We start from the raw sequence: 25,729 nt of genomic DNA, 5'->3' as shown, positions 1-25,729 counted from the left end.
ATTGGTTGAATCATGTAAACCGCACGTCTATTGGCTAGAATCGTGCATTGAATAAAAAAAAATCAATTCGCGGGAAATTTGAAACATCCGAAGTTCTTGCAGTATTTTCCTGTCTACTTTTACTTTCTTTTACTCCTTTTACTATTGAACTTTGTGCATTATAAACTAAAATTCGAAGATTAAATTAATTATTTTAAATCAATATGCCTCTATTTAACGTTAAAATCATATTACTTGGAGCATTTTCATTGCTTATCGGAACTTAACAAAATTTTACAATTTATTATAATTATTATTTCATCCAAACACGTGAATAGTAATGAGATTACTGGTAGTTTATGAACCGTGACACATATTGTTGAAATTTTATCAATAATTGAGTTGAATGAAGGCAACAACCATTGTGTGTTTACCGGTCGCTATGGCTACATCGCTAACCACACCCGCGCGAGACCCAGTTAAGAGTTCTTGTTAATAAATTAAATTAGTTAATATCTTAAGTGCAACTTACCTTAATTAAGTAGGACATGTCGTTTAGTTAATTGTCTATTGTGAAAGGTTTTGTAACTTGTGGACAATGTCGCTCAGCGCAGTTTGAAGGAAGGGAAAAATGTTTGGAGTTCCGGGTAGGGCGTTGCAAGTTGCGTGGCTCCTGCTCGCTACCACACAGTTGGTGACTGGTGGTATCGCCTGCCTGGGCAATCCGTGCTTGCACGGGATTTGTATCGACGATGTCAATAGGTAAGTGGGGTTCAAGTTTGTCACGAAACAATGTTATTCGCGGTACATTTTTTTATCCCATAAGTTAACTTTGAAATCTTAATTATAATAAAATTGTAGATTAATTTGCTACACCCTAGACAGATTTTGCTGAATGGAATATTTATTAGATCGCAACAGCGTTATTTCTATTGGGTTTCTGTAGTCATAGATTCAAAACGGATCCCTAATTTCTCTCGGTGTGGGGGTCTGTCACAAGGGATAAGCAAGCATCTAAAACTTTGAAGGCTTTGAAGCTATAATCTAAAAAAATAAGAGATCGTGTCATTATATAGGTAGGTATTATTTTAAATTAGGTAGGACAAAAAGGAAAGTGGACACCATACAATAAAGTTGTGTTTCCTGAGATTTTGCTAGCCTTTGCCCGCGAAATTTTGGGATTTCACAAAATTCTCGTGGGAACACTTAAAAATTGCATCGTATAGGTATTTCATTCATTAAAGTTCTATGTAGGTATAGGTACATATTAAAAACCTGCATCAAATTTTACGTCTCTAATCCTAGAGCGGTAGAAATTTGGGGATTTCATCCCAATCACGTTGAAATTTTGGTATAAAAAGTAGCCTGTGTTCTATCTACATACCAAATTTCATTAAAAAATCCGGGATTCCCCAAAATTAACATGGGCATTCCTAAAGAAGCCGTGAAGCCGTGGTGGCCTAGTGGTTTGACCTACTTATCGCCTCTCAAGCAGAGGGTAGTGGGTTCAAACCTCGGCTCGCACCTCTGGGTTTTTCGAAATTCATGCATGTGCGGAATTACATTTGAAATTTACCACGAGCTTTGCGGTGAAGGAAAACATCGTGAGGAAACCTGCACAAACCTGCGAAGCAATTCAATGGTGCGTGTTAAGTTCCCAATCCGCACTGGGCCCGTGTGGGAACTATGGCCCAAGCCCCCTTGTTCTGAGAGGAGGCCTGTGCCTAGCAGTGGGACGTATATAGGCTGGGATGGATTCCTAAAGAAGAACCGTGAAATTCACTAACGTTGCATCTAAAAAAAAACGCGCCTCATGTCTTTAATACTAGCGGTACCTACGTTATACCTAATTTAACTCGCTAAGGTTAGAAAAGTCTCTTCAATAAATATTTTTTCTACTTTTCTGCATAAGCAACTTTCGTATTTTTTTCCGTAAGAACCTTCTACAAAGTATTACAAAACCTAAAAAAATATAGATAGATGAAATTGATAACATCGTTCCTACGTTATTGCGTGCGTGACCAAGGGAAACAGGATTTCATTTTTAGGGTTCCGTACCTCAAAAATAAAAAACGGAACCCTTATAGGATCTCTTTGTTATCCGTCCGTCCGTACGTCTATCTCTCAAGACCCTTTGTCTCAGGAACGCGTGGAGTTAAAATTTAAAACCACATACTTACCTACTCAACTCTCAACTCAGTCCCTTGAAACTGTGAAAAAATGTAATTTCTAAGTTAACTCAATCAAAAGATACCTACGGGTCTCTTCTAACACTGAATATTCATAAATACCTACCTACAAATTTGTACGGAACCCTCGGTGCGCAAGTCCGACTCGCACTTGGCATTTTTTATATAGAAGACGATAATTATACAGTGTTCGCAACCGAGAATTTAACTTGCCCTTGGCCTGTTTTTAGTGACAGCTACGCTTTCAATTTGAGACAAGTCTCATCCATACCTCACAAACATATAAAACCGTGCCCTAGCAACAGTCTCAATTTTCACATCCCACTTGGTAAAGATATTTATTACCTACATTCGCCGGTATATATAGGAGAGGATTTATGACTCAAAAACATCTTTTTTAACCTTTTAGCGGCTGTGCGAATAGATTTGTGTTAAGTAAATAATTTGTGGAAAAATCGACGACAGGGTAGGGAGGGCCCAGACAGTGCCAGATTACCGAGTAAAAAACCCGGCTGCACGTCCGCTTTGTTTAATTTGGGACTATGTCAATGAGGGCTATCGTTTTTTGTCTCACTAGATGGCGCACTGTAGCGTGAGGTTTTTAAGTATGGCTTTCAAAGTCTGTTATTACGGGCGTGAAAACAAAGTTTAGATTAAAATCATATTTAATACACCTTAAAACCGTACCATAAAAATATCGAGCATACCACAGTGTTGCATAGTCCCCGTTTTGTTCGGAAAAAAGGGAGAACAAAGGTTTCCGAAAGACAAAACTGTCTAAAAACACAGACATTCATTGCCCCGGAACGCATATTTGCTATAATTAATTTCAGATATTGCAAAATATTCACAAATTTATTCTAATTATAAATAAACCCGCGTAGCTCACCCAAAAACTATGAGATTTGACATTTCGGAGACCTCACGCTACACTAGCGCCTCTAGTGGCGAATTCATACGCGATAGCCCCCATTGTTTTTAATATGTCCCAGGATGTTTAATTACCGTTTTGATATCCTCACCATCAGCACATACTCCTGTTATTGCGTGGATGGGTACACGGGAGTCCAGTGCCAGACCAACTGGGACGAATGCTGGTCTTCTCCTTGCCTCAATGGGGGCACATGCCTCGACGGTATCGCTTCTTACAACTGCTCGTGTCCTGATGGCTTCATTGGTGAGACGTAACTCTATAAAAAAAAAATTAACTTAATAATTTATTGAATCAGGCGTTACTTTGCGGAGGGCCATATCAACGAACTAAAAGAATTTCCTTGCTCACCCGCGACCTTACGATAGCTAAGCTTATGCAAAATATGCGTGTTCATGCAGTTCCTCCACCTCCACACTATATAATAAGAACACACAAATCACACAAACCTGCTAACCATGCTACCAGTTGTTAGACAACTCAACTCAAACTCAAGTCTAACAACTGGTAGCATGGTGTACGGTTGTGTCACTCTGAAGATGAGCTCTGGTTGAGTTCGAAACGCGTCAGTGTAGTGTGGTGGTGGTGATAGATGGGTTTGTGCGATTTGTGTGTGTTCTTATAATGTGGAGGTGGAGGAACTGCATGAACACGCATATTTTGCATAAGCTTAGCTATCGTAAGGTCGCGGGTGAGCAAGGAAATTCTTTTAGTTCATTAACTTAATACCTAAATACCTTGATATATCGTTTCACGTTCAGGAGCGCATTCGTTATCATTGAAGTGCGAACCAGGCACACTTCCTCATTGTCTAGCACCAAATGCTGTTACTGGAACAAGTTATTTCCTTCTTAATAATTTTCATGGCATTTTAATAACACTTATTATAAAAAGAATGCCATAGTCAACATAATACTTCTAAGCAATAATAAGTATTTATTCAAAATCATTTTTATGCTTACAATCATTTTTTTTTCATAGCTCGATATAAAAAAAACCTTAACTCTCAGCTCATCTCTGGAAGAGTCAGCTTGTTAGTTTTAATGGGATCCCGCAATAGGAATCTTACTACTTACGACACGTTTCAATATTTTGATAATTTTAAAGCACTCGTACAAGTTTCCCACAGCTCAATCTTACCCAACTTTCAGGTGACAATTGCGAAACCAACTACAACGAATGCGAGTCCAATCCTTGCCTCAACAACGGCACTTGCATCGACATGGACAACGGCTACATATGCTCGTGCGTGCCTGGCTTCGCCGGCGAGCACTGCGAACTGGACGTAGCCGTCTGCAACTCCACCGAGGAGGCTCGCTGCTACAACGGGGGACACTGTATCGAGGGACCTGGCTTTAAGTTTTACTGCAAATGCTTGGCAGGTAAGGAACCTGGCTTGTTCAGGTTCATATTTGGTTACGAGAAAAGAATGACTGCAAAGGTCACATAATCGTCAGCATTTCGCTGTTAATATTTATTTCAAACAACGCTTAACTTTCGTCAGATGTTTTACCTTTATGTACCCCATCCCACCCATCCCATCTCTTCTTTTTGCGCTAACTGGGTAGGTATCACAACTGAAGAAGCTAAGCCAGAAATGCCTATGTTCGTAGTAGTGCTAGCCAAAGCTAGGTAGGTATTATAAAAATGTTTTCCTTCAGGTTGGGCGGGACCCAAATGTGAGCAGCAGATAGACGAATGCGAGTCGAACCCGTGCCAGAATGGCGGCGTGTGCATTGACGTGCACGCTGACTACATGTGCGCGTGCACTTATGGTAAGGATGATAGTTACGGCGTTTTGTTTTCAAATATAAAGCAAATAATCCTAGGCTGTGCATTTTATATTTTTAATTTATATAGGTAGGTAGGTGGAGTTAATTATGTATGAATTTTGTAATCACCAGGGTTCACAGGAAAAAGCTGCGAAGTACAAATAGAGTTCTGCGACGAAAACTCTTGCAGTAACAATGCTCTATGTGTCATAGAAGACGGCTTCAGGGTGTGTTACTGTGTACCGGATTACCACGGAGAGCGGTGCGAGCTGCAGTACGATGAATGCTTGCTTGGACCTAGGTGGGTTACGTAGCTCAGCTAAACGTAGGTGGATTTTTCAATGAATTATTCTATGAAATTACCCACCTATTATGTAAAGCACTACGAGTTTTCATCTTTCATAATTATTTGCCATGTAGCAGTTCTAACGATCCGATTAACGGAGATCATATTGATTGAGTTATAAGTAGCATCAAGAACTCGTTTAAACATTTTAATTGACATTTGGTCAACCATGAAAGTAATCTCTTCATGAGTTTTTGAAGCTTCTACCACCCTGCATTTTAAACAGATGACCTCTGTTAGTACGTCGGCTCTTAACTGTTTATCAACTGTATGGTAGACGCTTAAGTATTCCTAAATGCTGAATATATCAAACGAGGGCACCTAAATTATTTGGGTGTTTCCGTAAACAGAATACTTAATTCTGATTGTGATTAATCACTTGAATCATTTCAGATGTATGAACGGAGGAACCTGCATCGATGGTGTAGATAACTTTACCTGTTCCTGCCCTCCGCGACTCACAGGCTCGCTGTGCGAATGTCTCATTCAAGACGATGACACCTACGACTGCGAATATATTAGCCCAACTCCAATACCTGATTCTACATTAATGATTACTGCCGATATGTTTACTGACACTACTACCGATTTCATTCCAACGACTAATTATGTAGAATATAATGTAACCAGTGTAACATTTCCAGTTGAAATTACATCGGTAGATAATGAAAAAACTTCTTTAAGTTTTGATATTACTACATTAGCTTCAGAAGAGGCCACTTTTGAAACTGTATATGAGACAACGGAAACTGAAATGTATGCTACGGCGGCGACTGAAATTAAGGAAACTTCCGAACCTAGTGATTTGATAACTGAAACTACTACTGCAGGCAATTTTGTTGATGGCGGCGTCAGTGCAACTGAAGTTTCAATAATAGCTACAAGTGATGTAACAACAGCAAAGGAAATCACAGATCTAGCCACATTACCTGAAGCTACTACATCTTCTGTTACTGAAATCATATCAGATGCAACAACGACTCCTAAAATGGATACGACTACAGGAAGAATGTTCACTGACACTCCTACTGATCATCCCATAACTGAGCTAGTGACACCGTCAGACATTTCAACTACTGAAGTAGTTGAATTAACTACAATATTGGATAATACTACGTTTGAATATACAACCGATCAATCGGAATGCAGCGAGTCAGTGTGTAATAATTTCGGGACTTGTGTTAATACTCCTCAAGGTATAAAGGTACGCGCATTACAACATGTACATATTTCTTTATTATCATGAGGTATCGGCAGTTTTATTATCCATTTTGAAATGTGTATCTATTTTCAGTGTCATTGTCCCTTCAACTATGCGGGTAGATTTTGCGAGGATAAAATCTTTATCACGTCAGCTGCATTCAGTGGAAAATCCTATGTCGCTCATAGATTGCGAAACACAACGTCAATAAATATCGAATTTAACTCCAAGACTTTAATAACGGATGGTCAGCTTATGCATGTAGATATAGCAAAAGGAGTTTATGTACAGTTATATATGAATTCTGGTCTTTTGAAATTTAAGTTCTCTTGTGGGTATCAAACAATGCTGCTAAGCGAGCTGAAAACTTATGTGAATAAGGGATACCCCATGAAAATTGAGGCAAGGTAATTAATAATGGAAAGCTGTAGCTTCTTGTGCCTATATACTTGTAAGAATTATATTAAAATAATTGTTGCAAATTGTTTTACTTTCCGTTAGTAATCAAGCTACCTTTTTTGCTTTTGTTAATTCTAGATTTTTAGAAATACATATGTATGTAAATGCGAAAGATTGTGCTTCAGTTAATGTTTTATGGGATTCGTTTATCTTTATTTACTCAGACTAAACACGTCCCGGCTACATATTCAATATGCTTCTAAAAAAATCCCTTATTATCAAAGCTAAATCTCCAAAGAAGATTATTCCTGCGTCGTCCTTGCAGGTTAGACTTGTTTCCTCCCGAGCAGCACTGCAACGCGACACTTCGCCTCAATGATACAGTGGCCATGAGCGGAGGGCAGGTAGCCCGCATTTCCACCCTTAACAATGACACTATGCTGTACTTCGGCAACATGCCCAATGTTAACGATACTGAGAATATGCCGTTCATTGGGTGTATTTGGGACTTGATGGTATGTATTCAGACCTATTCAAGCAAAGTACTTAATAGTATTCAGTTTTCACCTATCGTAGATTTTCACAAAGAGCCTTTATTTACAGGTGAACGATGAAAAACTCGAAGTATTTGGAGGAGCCGTTGATGCCAGCGAGGTAACAGAATGTGCGTCGTTGGCCTGTTTGTCCGGACCTTGCCTTAATGGAGGAACCTGCAGTGATCAAGGCGGGAGCTACACCTGCTCTTGTACTAATGGGTAAGAACCACGTCAACAAATGTCACGAAAAAATGATTAGTAGTTTTAGACACGTTAATTTGTTTTCTCTGCTATTTTCCGGCGTGAAGAGTAAATAAGACAGCTGGTGAAATTGCCAATACATGAGATCCTATCTTAATCTCTATCTATGCTGGCAACACATCAGCACACTGGTTTTTAGAAACAACACATGGGCTATTTCTTATTCCGATATTCTCTAGGAAATAGGATGCAGGCGTTCCGAAATCTCAACCTCAATATTGACTGAACGCATGTTGCACGTTGTGGTGTTGTTCTTTATGTAGGTAACTGATGTAAATTTTAGTCATTTCCATGAGAAATTAAAATAATTGCTCGACCTAAAATAATTGTTGGTCAAAGGCTACCTTACCGAATTGTCCTTGTATAGGTGGATTGGCGAACACTGCAACACTTCAGTGTGCTCTCACAACCCGTGTCACTCTGGCGGCAGCTGCGTCAAGCATCCGGGCAGCGGTTTCCTCTGCCTCTGCCCCTTCGGGAAACATGGCATCTTCTGCGAATATAGTCAGTACTTGCTTCTTCAATAACCACATTTAACTACCATTGGCATTAGTAAGTAGGTACAGTCACCAGCATTAATATCTGCTACAGCGGAGCGTGCTAAAATATCTGACACGTCCTTCCGGCCCTAGAAATAGAGTCTCAGATATTTATGCACGCTTGTTGTGTCAGATATTGGTGCTGATGACTGTACTCGTTAGAAAATCCAAATGTGACTGCGTGCGTAAAGCCAAACTTTAAGTTGAATTTTTTGTCAAAAATATTACTTACTTATGTTAGAGATAAATTCAAGTTATTTCATGTTGACGATTACTTAGTTGACCTCGGAATTTTTACTTGATATATTTTGTTCTCAGATGTGGAAATAACCCGTCCATCCCTTGCTCCAATCAGCAGCGAAATTTCTTCGTACATAATCTACCCCTTGTCACAAATGGGCAGCGGCGATCGGTTCGACCTGCGCCTACGCTTCCAGACAACGGACATGGACCAAATCGCGCTGTTGGCATTCGTTGGTCAGAGCGGCCGCCATGACTCGCACAGCCATCACCTGGCCTTGACCTTTGTGAAGGGATATGTCATGCTGACGTGGAATATGGGCGGTGGTAAGTTCTCAATTAATCGATAATTAATGGATACTAGAATTCCCACATTATGTCCCATTAGTTGGTAGTGTCTTGCCCTTATTTCTAAGGTAATAATGAGTAAGTATACATGACGCCGCTGTGTGTTTGAATTATTAGAAAAGACTAGATCTAGAAAGTTCTATGTAATGCAGCCAAAATGATTGTAAATGTTTATTAGGTGATATATATCCCTCTACCAGCTAAAATGGCTGCCACTCAGCTGTGTCACGAAAAGATCTGAGGGGAGGGGGATACGCCAGAATACGCCATAACATTAACTTTTTTTATGGCAGTTCCTATTTTTAACAGAAAATGTAATAAGACTGAATGTCAAATTGATTTATAAAATGACAAAAGTCTTTAAAGTTGCCGTGGTGCCTACAACCTAACCTAACCTGACCTACGTAACGGACATACCGTTACGTAGGTTAGGTTAGGATTTTCTCGGTCGACTATACAATACTATATATGTATCGTGTGGTAGGTCCACGGCGCGTATTCACGGCACGTGCGCTGGGCGGGCGACGCGGCGGGCACGCGGTGCGCGCGTGGCGGCGCGGCCGCAGCGCCGGCCTCAGCGTCGACGGGCGGCACAACGTCTCCGGCAACGCGCCCGCGCACGACACCAAGATGACAGTCATGCCTTACGTTTACATCGGTAAGTGCCTTTTTGTATAGTGTAAAAAATGCGCCTTATGCATCCAGCTCTGTTCGGGGAAACAGAGCGTATATGTGGGGCTCGCCCACGAAGGGGATACCACTCCACCCATTAAAATCCACACGAGTTATCGTTGCCATTGTGAGACGCCACGGGAGAATAAAGTGACATTGCGACACTCACTAGGTGCCCCGGGATGGGGCTCGTCGACACCATGCAATGCAGGGTCGGCTCCGCGCCCTCCCCTGCTGGTGCCGGATTATTTATAGATATAGAGGTATACTCTTCGTAGCCACCAAAGTGGCCAGCCGGGGTTACGTGTCCTAACGTTGGCTATGACGCCCTCATGTTCTACTATGAAAGCAGAGCGGTACCGAGGGCATGCTGACGGGTCGAAGGAGCAGGTTCTTCTTTGTGGCTGAAGCTCGCCTCCGTCAAAAGACGTCCGCCCTTTTTTATAATTCGCCTCAGAAAAATATTCAAAGGTATTAACCAACATAAACAACTGTTATCTACTTAACTATTTAATTTCTAAAACGATGGACGAACAGATAACTTCGACCCTCCTCATCTACTATAGGGTCATTTTTGTTTTAAATCACACGCTGAGTTTAGTACCTTCCTACAATTTAGATCCCGATATAATTCTCCAGGTGGTCACCCCTCCCCCGGGTTCCGGGACCTGCCGCACGACTTACCGCTGCACAGCGGCTGGCGCGGCTGCGTGTGGGAGGTGAGCGGCCAGGCCATCGGCTCCGGCAAGGCGGTCGGCGGCCGCGGCGTCGGCCAGTGCGGTGTCGCGCAGTGCGCCGCCAAGTCGTGCAATGCGCCCAGGGGGGTCTGTATACATTCGCCAGCCACGTATGGGTGAGTGCCTAATTTTTTTTACGAAATTAATGTTCAGTTCCTAAGTGTCATCCCCAATACAATTACTTTCAAGAGCAAGATTAGCGAGTAAGATAATGGTTGTGGTACCGATCTGGACGGTCTTTGCTGAAGCTGCTACCACCCACCAAACTTCTGAAAAAAAGTTGATCTTTTGAGAGAGTGTACTTAAATGCAAACAAGAAGTACCTTATAACTTTCTGCGTAGTCCACGTAGGTAGCGTACTGATCTTCAACGTTTTCAGCAACAGTAAACCTATGTAACAACTCCTAATGCCATCGAAATTTCTCAACTCGGACGCATATATGTACTCGTAATATGTACGACTTCCGACGCTCCTCGGAGTTCGGTCCCCATGCAAAACATCCGCCTGGAGAGAGATCTGTCTATTGTACCCCCCCCCCTTACTTAATTTAGTTACTGACAAGCTCACTGTGTTACCCCAGTTGCATCTGTTCGGAGGGCTGGTTCGGCGCGACGTGCGCGTCTCCGCGCGGCCCCTGCGACGCGGCGCTGACGCGGTGCCGCGGCAAGTGCCTCGTCACGGGCGACCGCGCGCAATGTGACTGCCCCTACGGGAAGACTGGCCCCGACTGTGACACAGGTCAGAATATGTACCTAATGGGTTTCAGAGTTAAATGCCGACTATGAGGAAGTTCGCTATCAACAATGTGTAGAGTCGGCCTGAGGATGTAACAAGTGGACTGGTTGCTTTAGGCTGCGCATCCACTGCATGCATCGGATTCGAGCCGTACGGTGTGGACGGATTTGTTGCTTTGTATAGATTTATATGGTACTGCGTGTCCTTTAGTGCGGCATTTTTGCGCCATAGACATCTACTTATAGGTACTAAGCAACAAATCCGTCCCGGCTCCGTACGCTCCGATTCCGATACAGTGGAAGCGCAGCTTTAGGCGCCTAGTTGGCAAGCGAAGGGCGCTAAAAGTCAGCCACTATACCACAACACAGAAGTTAGGGCTGGCGTGGCGTTGATGCGATAATTTAAATCGCTGGTATTCGCTCTTTACTCTGAAGTATTTTAATCGACGACAAAGAAGGAGGAGGATCTCTCGAAGATGTCTAGAGCGATATTATTTCTGGCTAAATTAATTAATTAAGTAATATTAAAAAAAGATGTGGAGAGTTTTAGGGTTTGAGTTTGGTCGGGACTCGGGACTCATCGCACTCTACCTTCTGTTCCTCTCTTCAAATCAGCCTCTTGCGGCAAGTTTTGTCGCAGTTCGAGCTACTCGGGGTGCGCCTTCGTCATGATAATATAAACACACTCGCTCCGGAAGAAGGTCTTTTAAAAGAACCGGAACCGGAATCAGGTCATTCCCGACTTATAACTTGGAGTTGAGCCGTTTAAATGCGTAGGAAAATTTAAGCAGACCTAGCTGAACACCATTGGCTTTGTTTTCCAGACTTGGTGCCGACGGATGTGCTGTTCTTGGGCACGCGTTCCTTCGCGCGTCTGCGGCCGCAGCCCGTGACCAGCGTCAGCCTGTCGCTAGAAGCAGAGATCAAGCCCGAGAAGGAGCGCGGGCTTATCGCGTTCCTTGATACGCCGCACTTCTACACCACGCTGTCGCTGCAGGGCGGCGTGTTGGAATACCGGTGGACAGGTACTTGTTACCAACGAACGTGTAGTAGCTACATTCACAGCTGTGCCTAGAAGCGTATGTCAAGCCGATACGCTCCCCAACTCCCCATAGTCTTCCGAAAGGAGTCTGGAATCTGCGACTGGGTCTGTTGGCTAAATATGCAAGCATTTAAAGCGCCACTTCATAAACAATAAAAGAAGAGAAAAAACCGCGCAATCCATTTTTTTTATTTGAATTTTGAACAGAACATTGTTTTTTTCCTCGCATTCAAAGTGAATATAGTACCTAGAGAGTTTAACGCGAGACTAAATAACCATAATGCCATCTCGTGTCATTATGGCTTGTTTTAATCCCTTGTTGAACATTCTACCTACTTTATTTAACCTTGAGTCCTGATTCTTCGGTCGTTTGTGTTATTTTAAATTTTGTAAATAATACGCGCGGCAATTTCGGCTAAGATTATTTACATTGGTAGTTCTAATAAAGGACGTGTTGGAATCCAGGACGTTATTAGTTAGGACCTTGCAGAAGGCCCTACCAGCTACCATCCTAAATTTTTCCCGCTTCCAGATCGTCTGTCGGGCGTGACGTCGCTAGTCCGGAGCGGCGTGGTGGTGTCTCTGGGGCAGTGGCACAGCGTGAAGGCGGGCCGCTACGGCAGCCGCCTGTACGTGTGGGCGGATGGCGCCCTCAGCACCGAGGCTATGCTAGCGCACGCCTATCCGCATACGCACAGCACCGCTGCTGTTCTGCTGGGTCAGTTCAGTGCTCAAAGACTCGAGCCTTTTTATTTTAACCCCCAAGCTTCTGCTTAACTTGCAACGTTCGTATGTTTCGTATGTTTGTTTGTACTATGTAAACCGTGGTTTCACAATAGGTATAAGTAAAACCATTTTTCGACCACTTTCCTGTTATTTCCTGGAAAACACTAGGACATTTTGAATCAGTCTTCGCTGTCCGATAAAAGAGCAATTCTTGTGTAATTTTATTTATTTCTTTCGGCAATCTCTGAAAGGGCTTTATTAAGTACGTACATTGTTTTTTGATAAGTAGGTATCTGACGGTTTTCAAGGGCGAAGAAAAGATCTACAAGTAGTTTGTTCTTGTCTCTTGGAAAATGCAGTAATCGTGTTTAAGCCTTATTTTAGAAATTAAGAAAACGATCTGCGTTCTATTTCAGGTGGCGCCGAAGATTTGTCGACGCTCCCATTCGACGTGATGTCTGGTCCGCCCGAACCATTCACTGGCTGCATCAGAAACCTTCACATTAACAACATTCTTTTGCCACTCGAACCTGAGAATATTGTTGGTAAGTCGAAGACATGAAGTATATTCGTATTGTTTAAAACGCACGTGAATACTACTTACACCGTCGTCCTTTGCCTCCAAAACCTAACCCTATAGCTTAGAAAGGAGTGGTGAAGATGATTCTGACTTGGAATAGGTAGGTACGTTAGATTAGGGTTTCTCAAAGTACATAGTTGATATCAACCCCCTGGGCTCGGTTTACCAGGAGTCGACATAAAGGAATTATCACTTTAAATGGCGCATTTTTTTTCAGCATTAGGTAATTCTGGGTTTTCCTGACAGAATCATGAGCACTATTGATTTGGACGAAGAAAAAGTGTCCCTAATTCTTTTGTCAGTTTTATGTTTTTTTTTCATACAGTTTCATGGGTCGGGTAGGTACGAAATGGACACATGAAAATTTTATGGAAAACTGTGCTTTTTAGGGTTCCGGAGCCAAAATGGCAAAAACGGAACCCTTATAGTTTCGCCATGTCTGTCTGTCTGTCTGTCTATCTGTCCGTCCGTCCGTGGCTTTGCTCAGGGACTATCAATGCTAGAAAGCTGCCGACAAAATATGCCGATAAAATGGTACAATAAAAAACTAAAACATTTTTTTTTCTCATCCAACCCTATAGTGTGGGGTATCGTTGGATAGGTCTTTTAAAACCATTATTATTATATTTTTCGATTCAACGATTTGTTTGCGAAATATTCAACTTTAAAGTGCAAATTTTCATTAAAATCGAGCGTCCCCCCCCCTCTAAAATCTAAACCCAAAAAAAATGGTGGAAAAAATTGAAAAAATTCAGAATGGTAAGTAGTAAGTATATCAAACTTTCAAGGAAAACTATAACGGTTAAGTTTGCTTGAGAATTATTAGTAGTTAAAGAGTAAATAGCAGCCTAAGGTATAAAATATACCTAAACTATGGAAGATTCCGTATAAAATACGAAATCCTTAGAAAAATATTACTTATTTTTTCGTAATGGCTACGGAACCCTATTTCGGGCGTGTCCGACACGCTCTTGGCCAGTTTTTTTCTTGGACCAGAGCAGTGCTCGTTATTTTGAGTAAGGAAAACACAGAATTACCAAATTCTGAAATTAAAGTGAAAATGCCCAAGTACCTATTTTGTATTTATAGGAAAAAACTAGAGATGGGATTCTTAAAGTATTGGAAAAGGGGTCTCTTGCCTGAAATAGTTTGGAAATCTCTGCGTTAGATAATAAGGCATCTTGTCTGCGTGTGTCGCCAGAGGGGCAGAACCTCGAGGACTGCGACGGCACGGCGTGCGGCGCGGAGGCGTGCGGCGGCGCTTCGTGCTTGGTGGAGCGCGGGCGAGCGCGCTGCCGGTGCACGGGGGGCGCGGGGGGCGCGGGGGGCGCGCGCTGCCGCCGCCACGCCGCGTGCGCGCCCGCCCGCTGCCGCGCGCCCGCCGGCCGCTGCCGCCGGGACCGCTGCGTCTGCGCCGCCGCGCACGCCGGGGAGGACTGCCAGCTCAGTCAGTATAAAACTATTGCGTGCTTTGCTGGTAGGCAGCTGAAAGAAGAACACCGGACTTGACATCAATGAGGCCACCCGGCTTCTAACCCAGCCCCGACTATATTCGTGGTCGGCGTATGCCGCCGCTGAGAGGGGCAACCTTTGCAGCGGACGAGATGAACTCTCGATCGGGGTAGCGTGGGTAAGGTGTTGCCTACCTTGCTGCAAGAGGGTAGTGTGCTACTGCAGACGTAAACTACCAGCTGCCTACCCTGAAATTGACCCACTGTACGCCTATGGTATCGCTTACAAAAATTATCTGTTTTGAGGTACGAGCTTTTTAGGGTTCCGGAGCCAAAATGGCAAAAACGGAACCCTAATAGTTTCGTCAAGTCCGTCTGTCTGTCCGTCCGTCCGTATGTCACAGGCATTTTACTCGAAAACTACAAGATGTATATCAATGAAATGTGGAGTACAGATGTCTTGTCAAAGCTGCTATTTAGTTTTGTAGTTAAATTACAAAAATAAATATATATAGGGGGGGCACTCCATACACGTAACAGAAATTGAAAAAAAATTTTTTTACTCGCATCAACGTGTGGCACATAGTTCGACAGCTCTTTTGAAAAGATATTAAGGTTTCTCAAAAGGTTTGTTGGTTAAGTGAAGATTTCCGGAAATAATTGCTCCCAAAGTAGCAAAAATTGTGTCCCCCTCACCCCCCTCTATCTTGTAAACCGTTTGTCCAAAAAATATGCAAAAAATATGGAAAGGCAACGCTTAATAAATACTTTCAATGAAAATTGGTTTCAACATGATCGGATATAACGTTTTTGAGTTATTGCCGAAAAACTGCGCTTCTCAACAAAAGGACGTAAGTGCCGTGAAGATACGCTCTTTTTCTGGTAATAGATTTTAAGACTGTAGTAAGTGTTTTAATTGTGTTATAACGCACATAACATTACTTGATTTTTTTTCCTAATGGCTACGGAACCCTATCTTGGGCGTGTCCGACACGCTCTTGGCCGGTTTTTAAAAGTAGTGACGAAATCTTACGTATTATTTTTGATACAAAAAATACAAAAAACAAATATTTTATTATTGTAGATTTTCGTTTACTTAAAGCAACATTCAACAGGACGAATAATTTCTCCAATACACTAGTGGTCGCTAACTCTTACTGTCAGTGTGAGGTTCTTAATTTAACATTTTTTTCGAGCCCATAACTGTACCACTGTACCTAATGCTTTTAATTCATACATATTGAGCAAAAGAAGTTTAGGGCTGGCAACGCACCTTACGTTAGGATTTCGATTTACAGCTGTGATTCCTTCACATTAGGCGTTTCCCCTTCTTTACCTACTTGGATGAAAATTAAATTGGTTTTTGATGCCAGCCCCGCTCACCTCGCGCATTGCTCAGTTTCACGCTATACTTGTTTTGTATTTCTGCGCATTAATGGTCACCACTACTAACAGAAACCTTTATTCTCGCCAGAGGTGAACGTGACCATTCCACAGTTCTCCGGTGATTCCCTGCTGGCGCTAGGCCGTAGGACGGCGCAGCCCGCCAGTCAGCAGAGACTAGGCACTGCCGCCGCGGCACCGGACTACGTCGCGCTTAATTTCACCACCGCCGAACCGATGGGACTGCTGCTCTCTGTTATCATGGTAAGTTATGAGCTTTCGCTGCAAATGTGATAGGTACTTATGGCCACTAGCTAGAAGAAATTTAATCTGTACTTACCTATACCTCAGTTCAGCAGTGTGAAAATATATGGAACTGTCAAGCTTAAACTAAATTTAAAGACTAACCCCCCGTTTCAACTTCCCCGTTTATTACTTTCTGATTTTAAATTAAGTAGTTACTGAAAATAGACAGACCTTGCCTGTCACAAATAAATAAATCCAATAAAATACTAAGTCCAATCGTAAAAAAAAATACATTTAGCAATCTTACTGTCATATTTTTATAGAATAATTTGAATTTAAATATGTGTACCTACTCTTACAGGGATCGAAGTTTCTAGGTATCGGAATAGAGAACGGCTACCTAAAGGTAGCTTGGTCTATCCCTGACGAGACCACACAGACCGTGACAGAAAAACAATGGAAACTCCCCAAACCAACCCCAGTCCAGTCTAAATTGGTGCCAAGAGCAGGCTTCCTGGCTGACGGAGAATGGCACACCATGATATTAAGATTAGAGAAGACGAACCTGTCCATCACAGTGGATCAGAACCTCGTGGCAGCTGAAGAGCCTGGATGGACAGACTCCGATTATGATGAAGTGGATTTATTTATAGGTAGGGAGCTAAATTATTGGTCCTTATGACCAGATGTTCATATTGTAATTTTTCACTGCTAATGCGTAAGATTTTCCCTACATATCTTTATCACTATTTCACAATGCTTTGCCACTTTACGCCCATGTGATGTTGGACCAATCTGCTCACAGACCAATCCTTTGATTATCATTATTTAGAGTATTTTCAAAACCGTTTTTACTCATTACAGGTGGTATTAACGAAGAGGATAGTGCAGTAACAAAACGAGTGTTTCCATATAATTTCAAGGGATGCATAGACCACATAGCTACAAAGGAGGACTCCTATTTCACTAGCTTCAACGAAGTATACAGTGAAAATGTTAAATCGTGCCAATTATTTCCTTCCGCCTCAGCTTAAAGACAGGAGCCTGTGTAAGGATGACAAGATTGTTTTTTTTTATCAATGATTATGTAAGTAGGTAACTCCTGAAATTCTCACTGCCATTATTTAAAGGGGGAGTAATGTGTCCATATGTGTTTATTCAGTTAATGTAACATATGGATGAATAAGATTGTAGACGACGCATGTACAAAGTTTAAATAAAGAGTTTGTATACCTATATACGCTGTCTAGCAATTGGCCACTAATAAAATTGGAAAGCAGCAGCGCGGAAAGAAAACAAAAGAATAAAGTGAGCCCTGTCATAATCAATATACAGTCTACAAGGATAATTTTCTATCAAGAATGTAAACGTATCAAGACGAAGCTAGTTAAACTTCATTACGATAAGCAAGGTTTTTGAACACCTTCTGTGTGTTTATTGTATGCATCAAGTCCCAACTTTCACAAACATTAAGATGATTTAAATTCTGTGGTCAGTAACGTTAGTGAGTAAGGCTCAGACTAATTACAGGACTTATTACTACTACGTGTATATTGAAAAACTTGATATAGGTAAACGAGACAAGTACCCACGGGACGTAATATTTAAATACGGCGATAGTTCCGTATATACAAATATAGTCCTACATATACTTAAAAGCAAAAAATATCTCTATGACCTAAAACCAACCACCACCACGTGTGGAGTATGGGGTATGGTGTGTATGTAATTTTGGACTGACCAAATGGACGCTCCGATTGGATTCACTTACTTTGTAGTGATTGAACTCTATCTGCCGATGACATGTATGTACTTTTGTTAGATACGTGTGCTGTGACGAGTGGAGAAATAGTAGAGTAGAATGATATCCAATACTCATTAAAGTACAAAATGTTCTAGTCTTCGAATAGGGCCAAGAGTGTCTTACCCTTCTTTGTAATATCATAATTAGTCATTTAAGTGCTAATTGTAATAAATTATGATATTATTTATAGAAATGCTCGTTTAGTTCGGAACCGGCTGCTAAGATTTCTATATGATCTGTTCACGTGGCAGACACGATTAATTTATTAATATTGAAAATTATACCAAAGAACACGTCTGGCACCATGTAGCCCTGAGTTGTCAAATGGCAATGTTCCAAAAACAGAAAAAAATGTGCTAAATTATTTGTTCATCTGTACCTATTCTTAGGGCCACTTGCTGAGCCCACAGGGTTAAAAAATTAAATCGTCAATAAGTGGTTAAGGATGACAGTTCCATACATTTTGAGACTACTTAACTTAACCCTGCGTTAACAGTTAATTCGGGATTAAGTACTCCCTTTGCTAGGCATAGTACATACATATATTGACCACATAAATATACACAAATATTCGACCTTACTTAATTTACAATATGGTACAAAATCACTTGAAGTCGTTTTTAGGGTTTCGTAGTCAACTAGGAACCCTATAGTTTCGCCATGTCTGTCCGTCTGTCTGTCTGTCCGCGGCTAAGCTCTGAGACCGTTAGTACTAGAAAGCTGTAATTTCAAAAAAACTAAAAAAAATTTTTTTAGGGTACCTCCCACAGACGTAAAGTGTGGGTGATTTTTTTTCTCGACTAACCCAATAGTGTGGGGTATCGTTGGATAGGTCTTGGGGGTTTGCTAAGACGATTTTTCTATTCAGTGATCTGTTTGCGAAATATTGAACTTTAAAGTGCAAATTTACATTAAAATGGAGCGTCCTGGGCGTGTCCGACACGCTTTTGGCCGGGTTTTAAATTTATCATTCATAAGTAAACAATATAAAATAAAAAACTAAATTGGCGGGGCATGGAAAAGGGTCCAGGTCTGCAAGTCCGCCCGAGACTGATGACTATTTATCTGAACTTTTATCCCTATCAATATAAAACATGTACAAATCATATAGAAGGAAATAGCAGCCAGCTCTACTAACTAGTAAGTAATATAATATAGTGAACAATTTACTGAAAAGGAGACCAAAATTTTATGTTTTTTTACAGTGGTGAATTATTAGAAAAAAATTAAACATTTGTTGTACACAAAATATAGTTTTATTGATAATATTCATGTTTAATAAATTGTATACATAACTTCATCAAATATTATATTATAAACATATACATTTCGTTATAAGTTCCTAATTCAAACACAAATACAATATGAGATGTTATCCCCATTATTTCATTAAATATATTTTATTTTAAAACGTTTAGTATCAATACAGTGTAGTAATTTCCATTGGCATACATGTTCAATACCTAAACATGCCCTTACACGAAGCTCGTAATTCATAACATTTGATTTATTTACATTTCATTTAAAGCGAGATGTACAATCATACAAGTCGTAGAATTCATTAGGCCTATTTACATGTGGAATAAACTTGGAATGCATGTCTGCAGTACATAATTTAGCTTGAAACCCAAGTCTTGTGCATTACGTTAACTTATTTAGGAACATCGATTCCTCCCTTCGTAAGTAGACCACACTATGTCGAAACTCGATATAATTTCTAAAAATAAATATTATATTAAGCGATAAAGAATAAATAAATAGTTAATTGCACACTATTATGATAAACATTTCAAAAATTAATATTTTATAATGTAAGCTGTGCTTACACTTCCAAACAATGCCTTACAAAACGAGGCACGAAGTGAATATACCCTCCCGCAGACTTCGCTACATGACGGTGAAAGTATAGTACAGGAATGTATCGGATAACAATAACGAAGATATAACAAGAAAAGATACGCTAATCACAGAAGAGGTAAATATTATATATTTACGATATATATTATATATATTAGCCTATTGGTGCGTCATGGTATACATCGTACATACAACGGTTGCGGTTGGATCAGCATATATGCAACACACAGACACTTAACATTTTGTCATGTATAAGAATAGATTAGGCAACTATCCCATAGAGAACTTTAAATTTTTGATAACATCAAATAGGTAGCGAACAATCATACTAAGAAACATCGAAGTATAAACTTGTAAATCCCATAAAATGTGTTTATTCTAACGTTTCTGAACGACTGAATACAATAAAAGATATATTTCGCTTATCTACAAGAAAATCATCGTAAAGAAGATATCATAGTGAAAAAGCTTAAATTTTTCTCTAATACTGTAACAAACAATTAGCAGTATTATTCAGTGATGACTACACAATTATTTTATTTGTCGTATTTGGAACATAAATTCTTACAAATAAGGTCGAATCAAACAACTCCGTAGTGTTTTTCACCGGGTGGTAACAATCTCAGTAATTCGTAATCTCTAATTTTAAAGTATACAAATAACTCTTATTTTAACTAATAGGTAAAATGATTAATAAAAGTTGACGTCCTATGAATTAAAATGTTAATTAGAATTAACTATCATTGATACGATACGATTACATGAACGTTATCTAATGTCGCGGAGTTCGCGCCCGGCACACGCGACCGGAAGCGGCAAACTATTGTGGAGCCGTACTCAAGCATTTATTTAAAATCAGTCTCATTCGCATAAGGAAGTGATCACAGCACACACACCGGAAACTCGTTGCGGGGCGAGGGGCCACGTCCCTCTCGTCAGGTTAATAATAATAGAGCACCTTGGTCGCTATATACTTAAATCCGATAAAACATGCAACATATCGATTAATATTTTATAAAAATATCATTAAATATTTGAAAACAAAATTAGTCCGAAGACTAGTTAATATTGGAAGTACATTTCATTCACTATTATAGAGTATTTCACTATACTGAAACATCGTATCGACTTTTCATTTAAAAAAAGCTGCATTTTCTGATAGTGATAAACGAAAACAGCAAGTTAAAAGCATAGACTAGATAAAAAGTTTTATGAAATTCAACGATTACAACATATAAGAGACATAACTATGATATAATACGCTGCCATATTAAAATTATACATGTCACCGATGGCAATTCAACATTTTATACATTCGTAAAGCTGCGTACGGAGCTAAATTAAAAATTAACACGACATTCATCAATCATCACAGACGGCCGCGGCCGACCGCGGCGGCGGCCGAGCCGCCAAATGTAAAATCGTTACGACATCGAGACCCAAACGAGTCGTCCTACGAACGTAGGCACCATAATCGATTCGGAAAACATTTAACTATATAACGTCGTCTCTGGATAAAAATATAGTTAACGGTTAATTGCACGGGGGCGCAGGGCGCGACGCGGGGGTGCGGGCTCGGCGGCACGCTAGAGCGTGGCTAGAGCGCGCGGCGGCGCCGTCTGCAGCGCGCGTCACGGCCGCGGGTCCACCAGCCGCTGCACCAGCACGGCCACCAGCACCGCCAGCGCCAGGAAGGCCGCCGCCAGCAGCAGCGCCGCCTGCCGCGGGACAGCGCGCGAGCCGTCCGCGCGCGCCGCCGCGGCCCCGCCCCCGCCGCGCCCGCCGGCGCCGCGCCCACCGCCAGCCGCGCCGGCGCCGACCACGCGCTCGCCAGCCCGCCGCGCACCGCCATCACGCGCACCTGGTACTCGCCGCCGTACTCCAGCTCCTCCAGCTGGAACTGCGCCGCCGGCCCGCTGTACACCTGCCGGCAACGAGACGACGGTCAAGAGACTACTCAGAAACGTCACACTTCTCGATCGATCTCTAGATATCGGAACGTACCTCTTTAAAAACTGCGTCCTTCCCTCTCGCGCACTGCAGCACGTACTCGGCGTCGTCGAGCGCGTCCCACTGCGCGAGCGCCTGGCGCGGCGCGGGCTGCGAGAGCGCGGGCGCGCGCGGCGCGGGCGGCGGCGCGGCGCTGGTGGCCGCGGCCACGGGCTCCGACCACGCGCCGCGCCCGCCGCGCTCGTCGCTGGCGCGGATGCGGAACCAGTACTCGGTGGCCTCGCGCAGCTTCTTGACCTTGCAGGAGCGCGCCGAGCCGCGGTACACGGGGCGGAACTCCTTGGAGTCGGCGGCGCGCATCTCGACCGAGTAGTGCGCGCCCTCGCCGCCGCTGGCCGGCCACTCCAGCCGCAGGTGCGAGTGGTGGTGTTGCGCGACGCGCAGCGCGGGCGGCGCGGGCGGCAGCGGGCGCGTGGCGGCGCGCGCCTCCTCCGACCAGTCGCCGGCGCCCAGCTCGCTGAGCGCGGCCACGCGCACGCGGTACGCGGTGTCGGCCGGCAGGCCGCGCACCTCGCGCTCGGCCGCGGCGCCCTCGGTCTCCAGCTCGGCGTCGCCCAGCCGCAGCCGGTAGCGCAGCACGGGCGCGCCGTGCTCGGCGGGCGCGCGCCACGTGAGACGCAGCCAGTCGCAGCCGGCCTCGTGCCGCGGCGCGCCGGGCGGCCCGGGCGGCGCGCGCGGCATCAGCACGTCGCGCAGCGCCGACCACGGCCCGCGGCCCGCCGCGTTGCTCGCGCACACGCGGAAGAAGTACGCCGAGAAAGGTGTCAGGGACCCCACCGAGTGGTGCGTGTCGCGGCCGCGGTACACCTCTGCGAACGCGTCCTCGGCGCTGGACGTGCTCATCTCGAGCCGGTAGTCGAGCAGCGGAGCGCCGTTGTCGCGCGGCGCGTCCCACTCGAGCCGGGCCGAGCGCGCGGACTCGACGGTGGCGCGCGGGGCGTCCGGCGCGTCGGGCGGCGCGGGCGCGGCGGTGAACGCGAGCGGCGGGGAGGCGGGCCCGGGGCCGACCCTATTGACGGCGGTCACGGTCAGCTCGTACGGCCGCCCGGGTACCAGCTCTCGCACTTCGCACTCCGTCTTCGCACCGGAGTAGGCGAGGCGCGTGGCGCCCTCGGCGTCGGTGACCTCGACGCGGTACTCGGTGATGGGCGCGCCGCCGGTGCACGCGGGCGCGCGCCACCGCACGGCCAGCGAGGTGGCGCGCGGCGGCGCGGCGGGCTCGGGCGCGGCGCCGGCGGCGGGCGCGGCCGCGTCGGTGGCGACGGTCTCCACGGCCGACCAGTCGCTGTCGCCGGCCTCGTTGGCGCAGCGCACGCGCGCGCGGTAGGCGGTGCCGGGCCGCAGCCGGTCGCAGTGCGCCTCGCGCTCGGCGCCGCTGTAGGCGCGCGTGTAGCCGTCGCCGTCGTTGAGCTCGAGCGTGTAGGAGGTGACGGGCGCGCCGCCGTCGTCGGCGGGCGGCTCCCAGCGCAGCCGGAAGGAGCGCGGCAGCGGCTTGCCGCGCGCCGCCGGCCGGCCGGGCGGGCCGGGCCGCTCGGGCAGCGTGCGGAACACGACCTCCGGCGACCAGGGCCCCTGGCCGTCGTCGGTCTGCGCGCACAGCCGGAAGCGGTAGTCGGTGGCCCGCGTGAGCTCCTCGCAGGTGTAGGCGCAGGCGTCGCCGACGTAGACCGGGCGGTAGCCGTAGCCGCGGCGCGGGTCGTCCAGCTGCAGCGTGAAGGTCTCCGCGGCGCGCGGCGGCGGCCAGGCCAGCCAGAGCGCGTGCGCGGAGGCGCGCTGCAGCGCGGGCGGCGCGGGCGCGGGCGGCGGCGCGCCCGTGGTCCACGCGTCGCACTCGTCGGAGTACTCGCCGGCGCCGCACTCGTTGACGGCGGCGACGCGGAACACGTAGCGCGCCTGCGAGCGCAGGTTGTTGGCGGTGTGCTGGCGCATGCGCGGGCGCGCCAGCTCGCGGAAGCCGGCGCCGTCGCCCGCGTCCACCTCCAGCAGGTAGTGCTGCAGACGCGCGCCGTTGTCGTCGGGCGAGCCCCAGCGCAGCAGCAGCGACGTGCGCGCGCGCTGCGTGGCGCGGAGCGCGGGCGGCTGCGAGGGCGGCGCGGCCGGCGCGCGGAACGTCACCGCGTCGCTGGCGCCGCCCGTCTGCTGCCCGGCGCTGATTTGCAGGCATACGGAGTACTCGCAACCCGGTCGGAGGTCGCGAACCCTGCACGCGACACGAATTATAAGCTCAATCATGACACGATTAACTTTTTATAACGAGTGACTACACCTTTCTTTTACTCTACATCGTAATAGTCAACAAAAAAAACTGCGAGGCCGTAAAGCCAACGAGTTTGTAGTCGTCAATCGAGCGCCGCAATGTAATGCAACTTGCACGATTTTACTTGCAAGTCTAAACTCGGCGTAAAACTCTTTATAACTTTGACTAGGCATATTAAGCGATAACTTTCTGAATTTTAGGCAATATTTTACTGAATTAACTGTGAATAGTTTTATCTATTTAAAAGTTTAGATACTACTCAGTGAGCCGGTGAACGAGTGGATAACAAGTGCAAGCGCACAAAATTAAAAATAAGAAGAGAAAGAAATAACAAAGTACTCAACTCAATATTACTTACCGACAAGACAACGATGGCCCGCTATAAATGGCCTTGTACCTCCCCCGGTCGCCGAGAAGTAATTCGTATGTCAATTCCATAGCCGGGAGGGTCACGCCCTCGGGAACTTGGGAATTCCACGATACGAGAGCACTTGTCGGGGTCATGTCGCTAACCTGGAAATAACAATAATCATCATGAAAATTTCGATAACACTATCATACATAACACAACAAAACTTTGTATTAAAATAGTAAACGATCTAATCAGTTCAGCCGTATCAAACATGACGGACCCGCGCGACCCACTTTTATGCAAACAGCCACAAAATTAAGAGGCCAGTCATATTTATCAAACAATAAAATAGCAAACTAAAGTCCAATTTACACCGCGAGCGGAGCGGACTCCGTACGGACTCAGTTTAACGTACAACGATTGGATGGATGAAAGTACTTACACTGAACCTCTATAAAGTTGAATGATGTAAGTTGAACTAAGTCATTAAGAGTCCGCTCTGTTCGTAGTGGAAAAGTTTACGGCTAGTTTTTACCGTTTATTCCGATAAGCTCTTCAAAAGATTTTTTTACCAAATAGTGAATTTTTAAGATTTGGGCAATTTTCGACCCCGATATCTCAGCCGATACTCATTTTACGGGTCAATTCATTAAACATGTCGCTGCAAATGTATTTAGCTTTAATTTAAGCAAGGAACGATGTCTTAGGCCGTTTGCTCACGAATCATAAAAGCAATAAATAAAAAACGAAGAAGAAACATATTAGATTTAGGGGATGTTTCACCATCCATTGATTAGCGTTAACCGACGGTTAAATGTGATGCCGTCTCCATCAAACACCGAACAAAACAAATAGAGACGGCATTACATTTAACCGTCAGTTAACACTAATCAATGGATGGTGAAACAGCCCCTTTAACTATTAAAATCGTAAATATTTATTAAGTATTTCCAACACATTATTTTTACACTTTACGGGTGGTTTATAAAAATTTACTGATTCAGCCTGAAAAATCAGCATTTCGACGTCGTCCTACATTACTTCGGCAATTTGAAGCTCGGCGACGTTATAGCGAGAGACACCAGAACAAAATTTGCAGTGTTGAGCATTTGAGGTCTGCTTTTGCGCAGACACCC

The 25,729-nt window shown here is 44.5% G+C and overlaps 2 protein-coding genes across 2 annotated transcripts in view; one reads left to right on the top strand and one right to left on the bottom strand.

Annotated features, from left to right (window-relative positions):
* The first annotated feature begins 437 nt into the window (after positions 1-437).
* On the top strand, positions 438-19,260 carry eys (eyes shut). Its single transcript, XM_074084952.1, has 21 exons — positions 438-741; positions 3,197-3,345; positions 4,251-4,481; positions 4,761-4,874; positions 5,004-5,172; positions 5,611-6,421; positions 6,512-6,825; positions 7,143-7,332; positions 7,421-7,572; positions 7,982-8,118; positions 8,472-8,720; positions 9,226-9,399; positions 10,053-10,266; positions 10,732-10,889; positions 11,710-11,910; positions 12,460-12,645; positions 13,070-13,198; positions 14,435-14,680; positions 16,159-16,331; positions 16,675-16,966; positions 17,178-19,260. The coding sequence occupies exons 1-21, from the start codon at positions 611-613 to the stop codon at positions 17,345-17,347; spliced, it is 4,590 nt and encodes a 1,529-aa protein (XP_073941053.1). The 5' UTR covers positions 438-610; the 3' UTR covers positions 17,348-19,260.
* Positions 19,261-20,929: 1,669 nt separating this feature from the next.
* Positions 20,930-25,729, bottom strand: part of mtgo (miles to go) — a 63,572-nt gene continuing 58,772 nt past the window's right edge. The window contains 4 exon segments of the mRNA XM_074085398.1: positions 20,930-21,703; positions 21,706-21,898; positions 21,979-24,184; positions 24,600-24,754. Of these exon segments, the coding sequence (XP_073941499.1) occupies positions 21,606-21,703; positions 21,706-21,898; positions 21,979-24,184; positions 24,600-24,754 (2,652 nt within the window). The 3' untranslated portion in view covers positions 20,930-21,605.

The sequence above is a fragment of the Choristoneura fumiferana genome, chromosome 3 (assembly GCF_025370935.1).
Source record: "Choristoneura fumiferana chromosome 3, NRCan_CFum_1, whole genome shotgun sequence".
In the NCBI taxonomy this organism is placed as follows: Eukaryota; Metazoa; Arthropoda; class Insecta; order Lepidoptera; family Tortricidae; genus Choristoneura; species Choristoneura fumiferana.
Note: the sequence above shows the minus strand (reverse complement) of the source record. Positions and strands in the feature narration are given on the sequence as shown.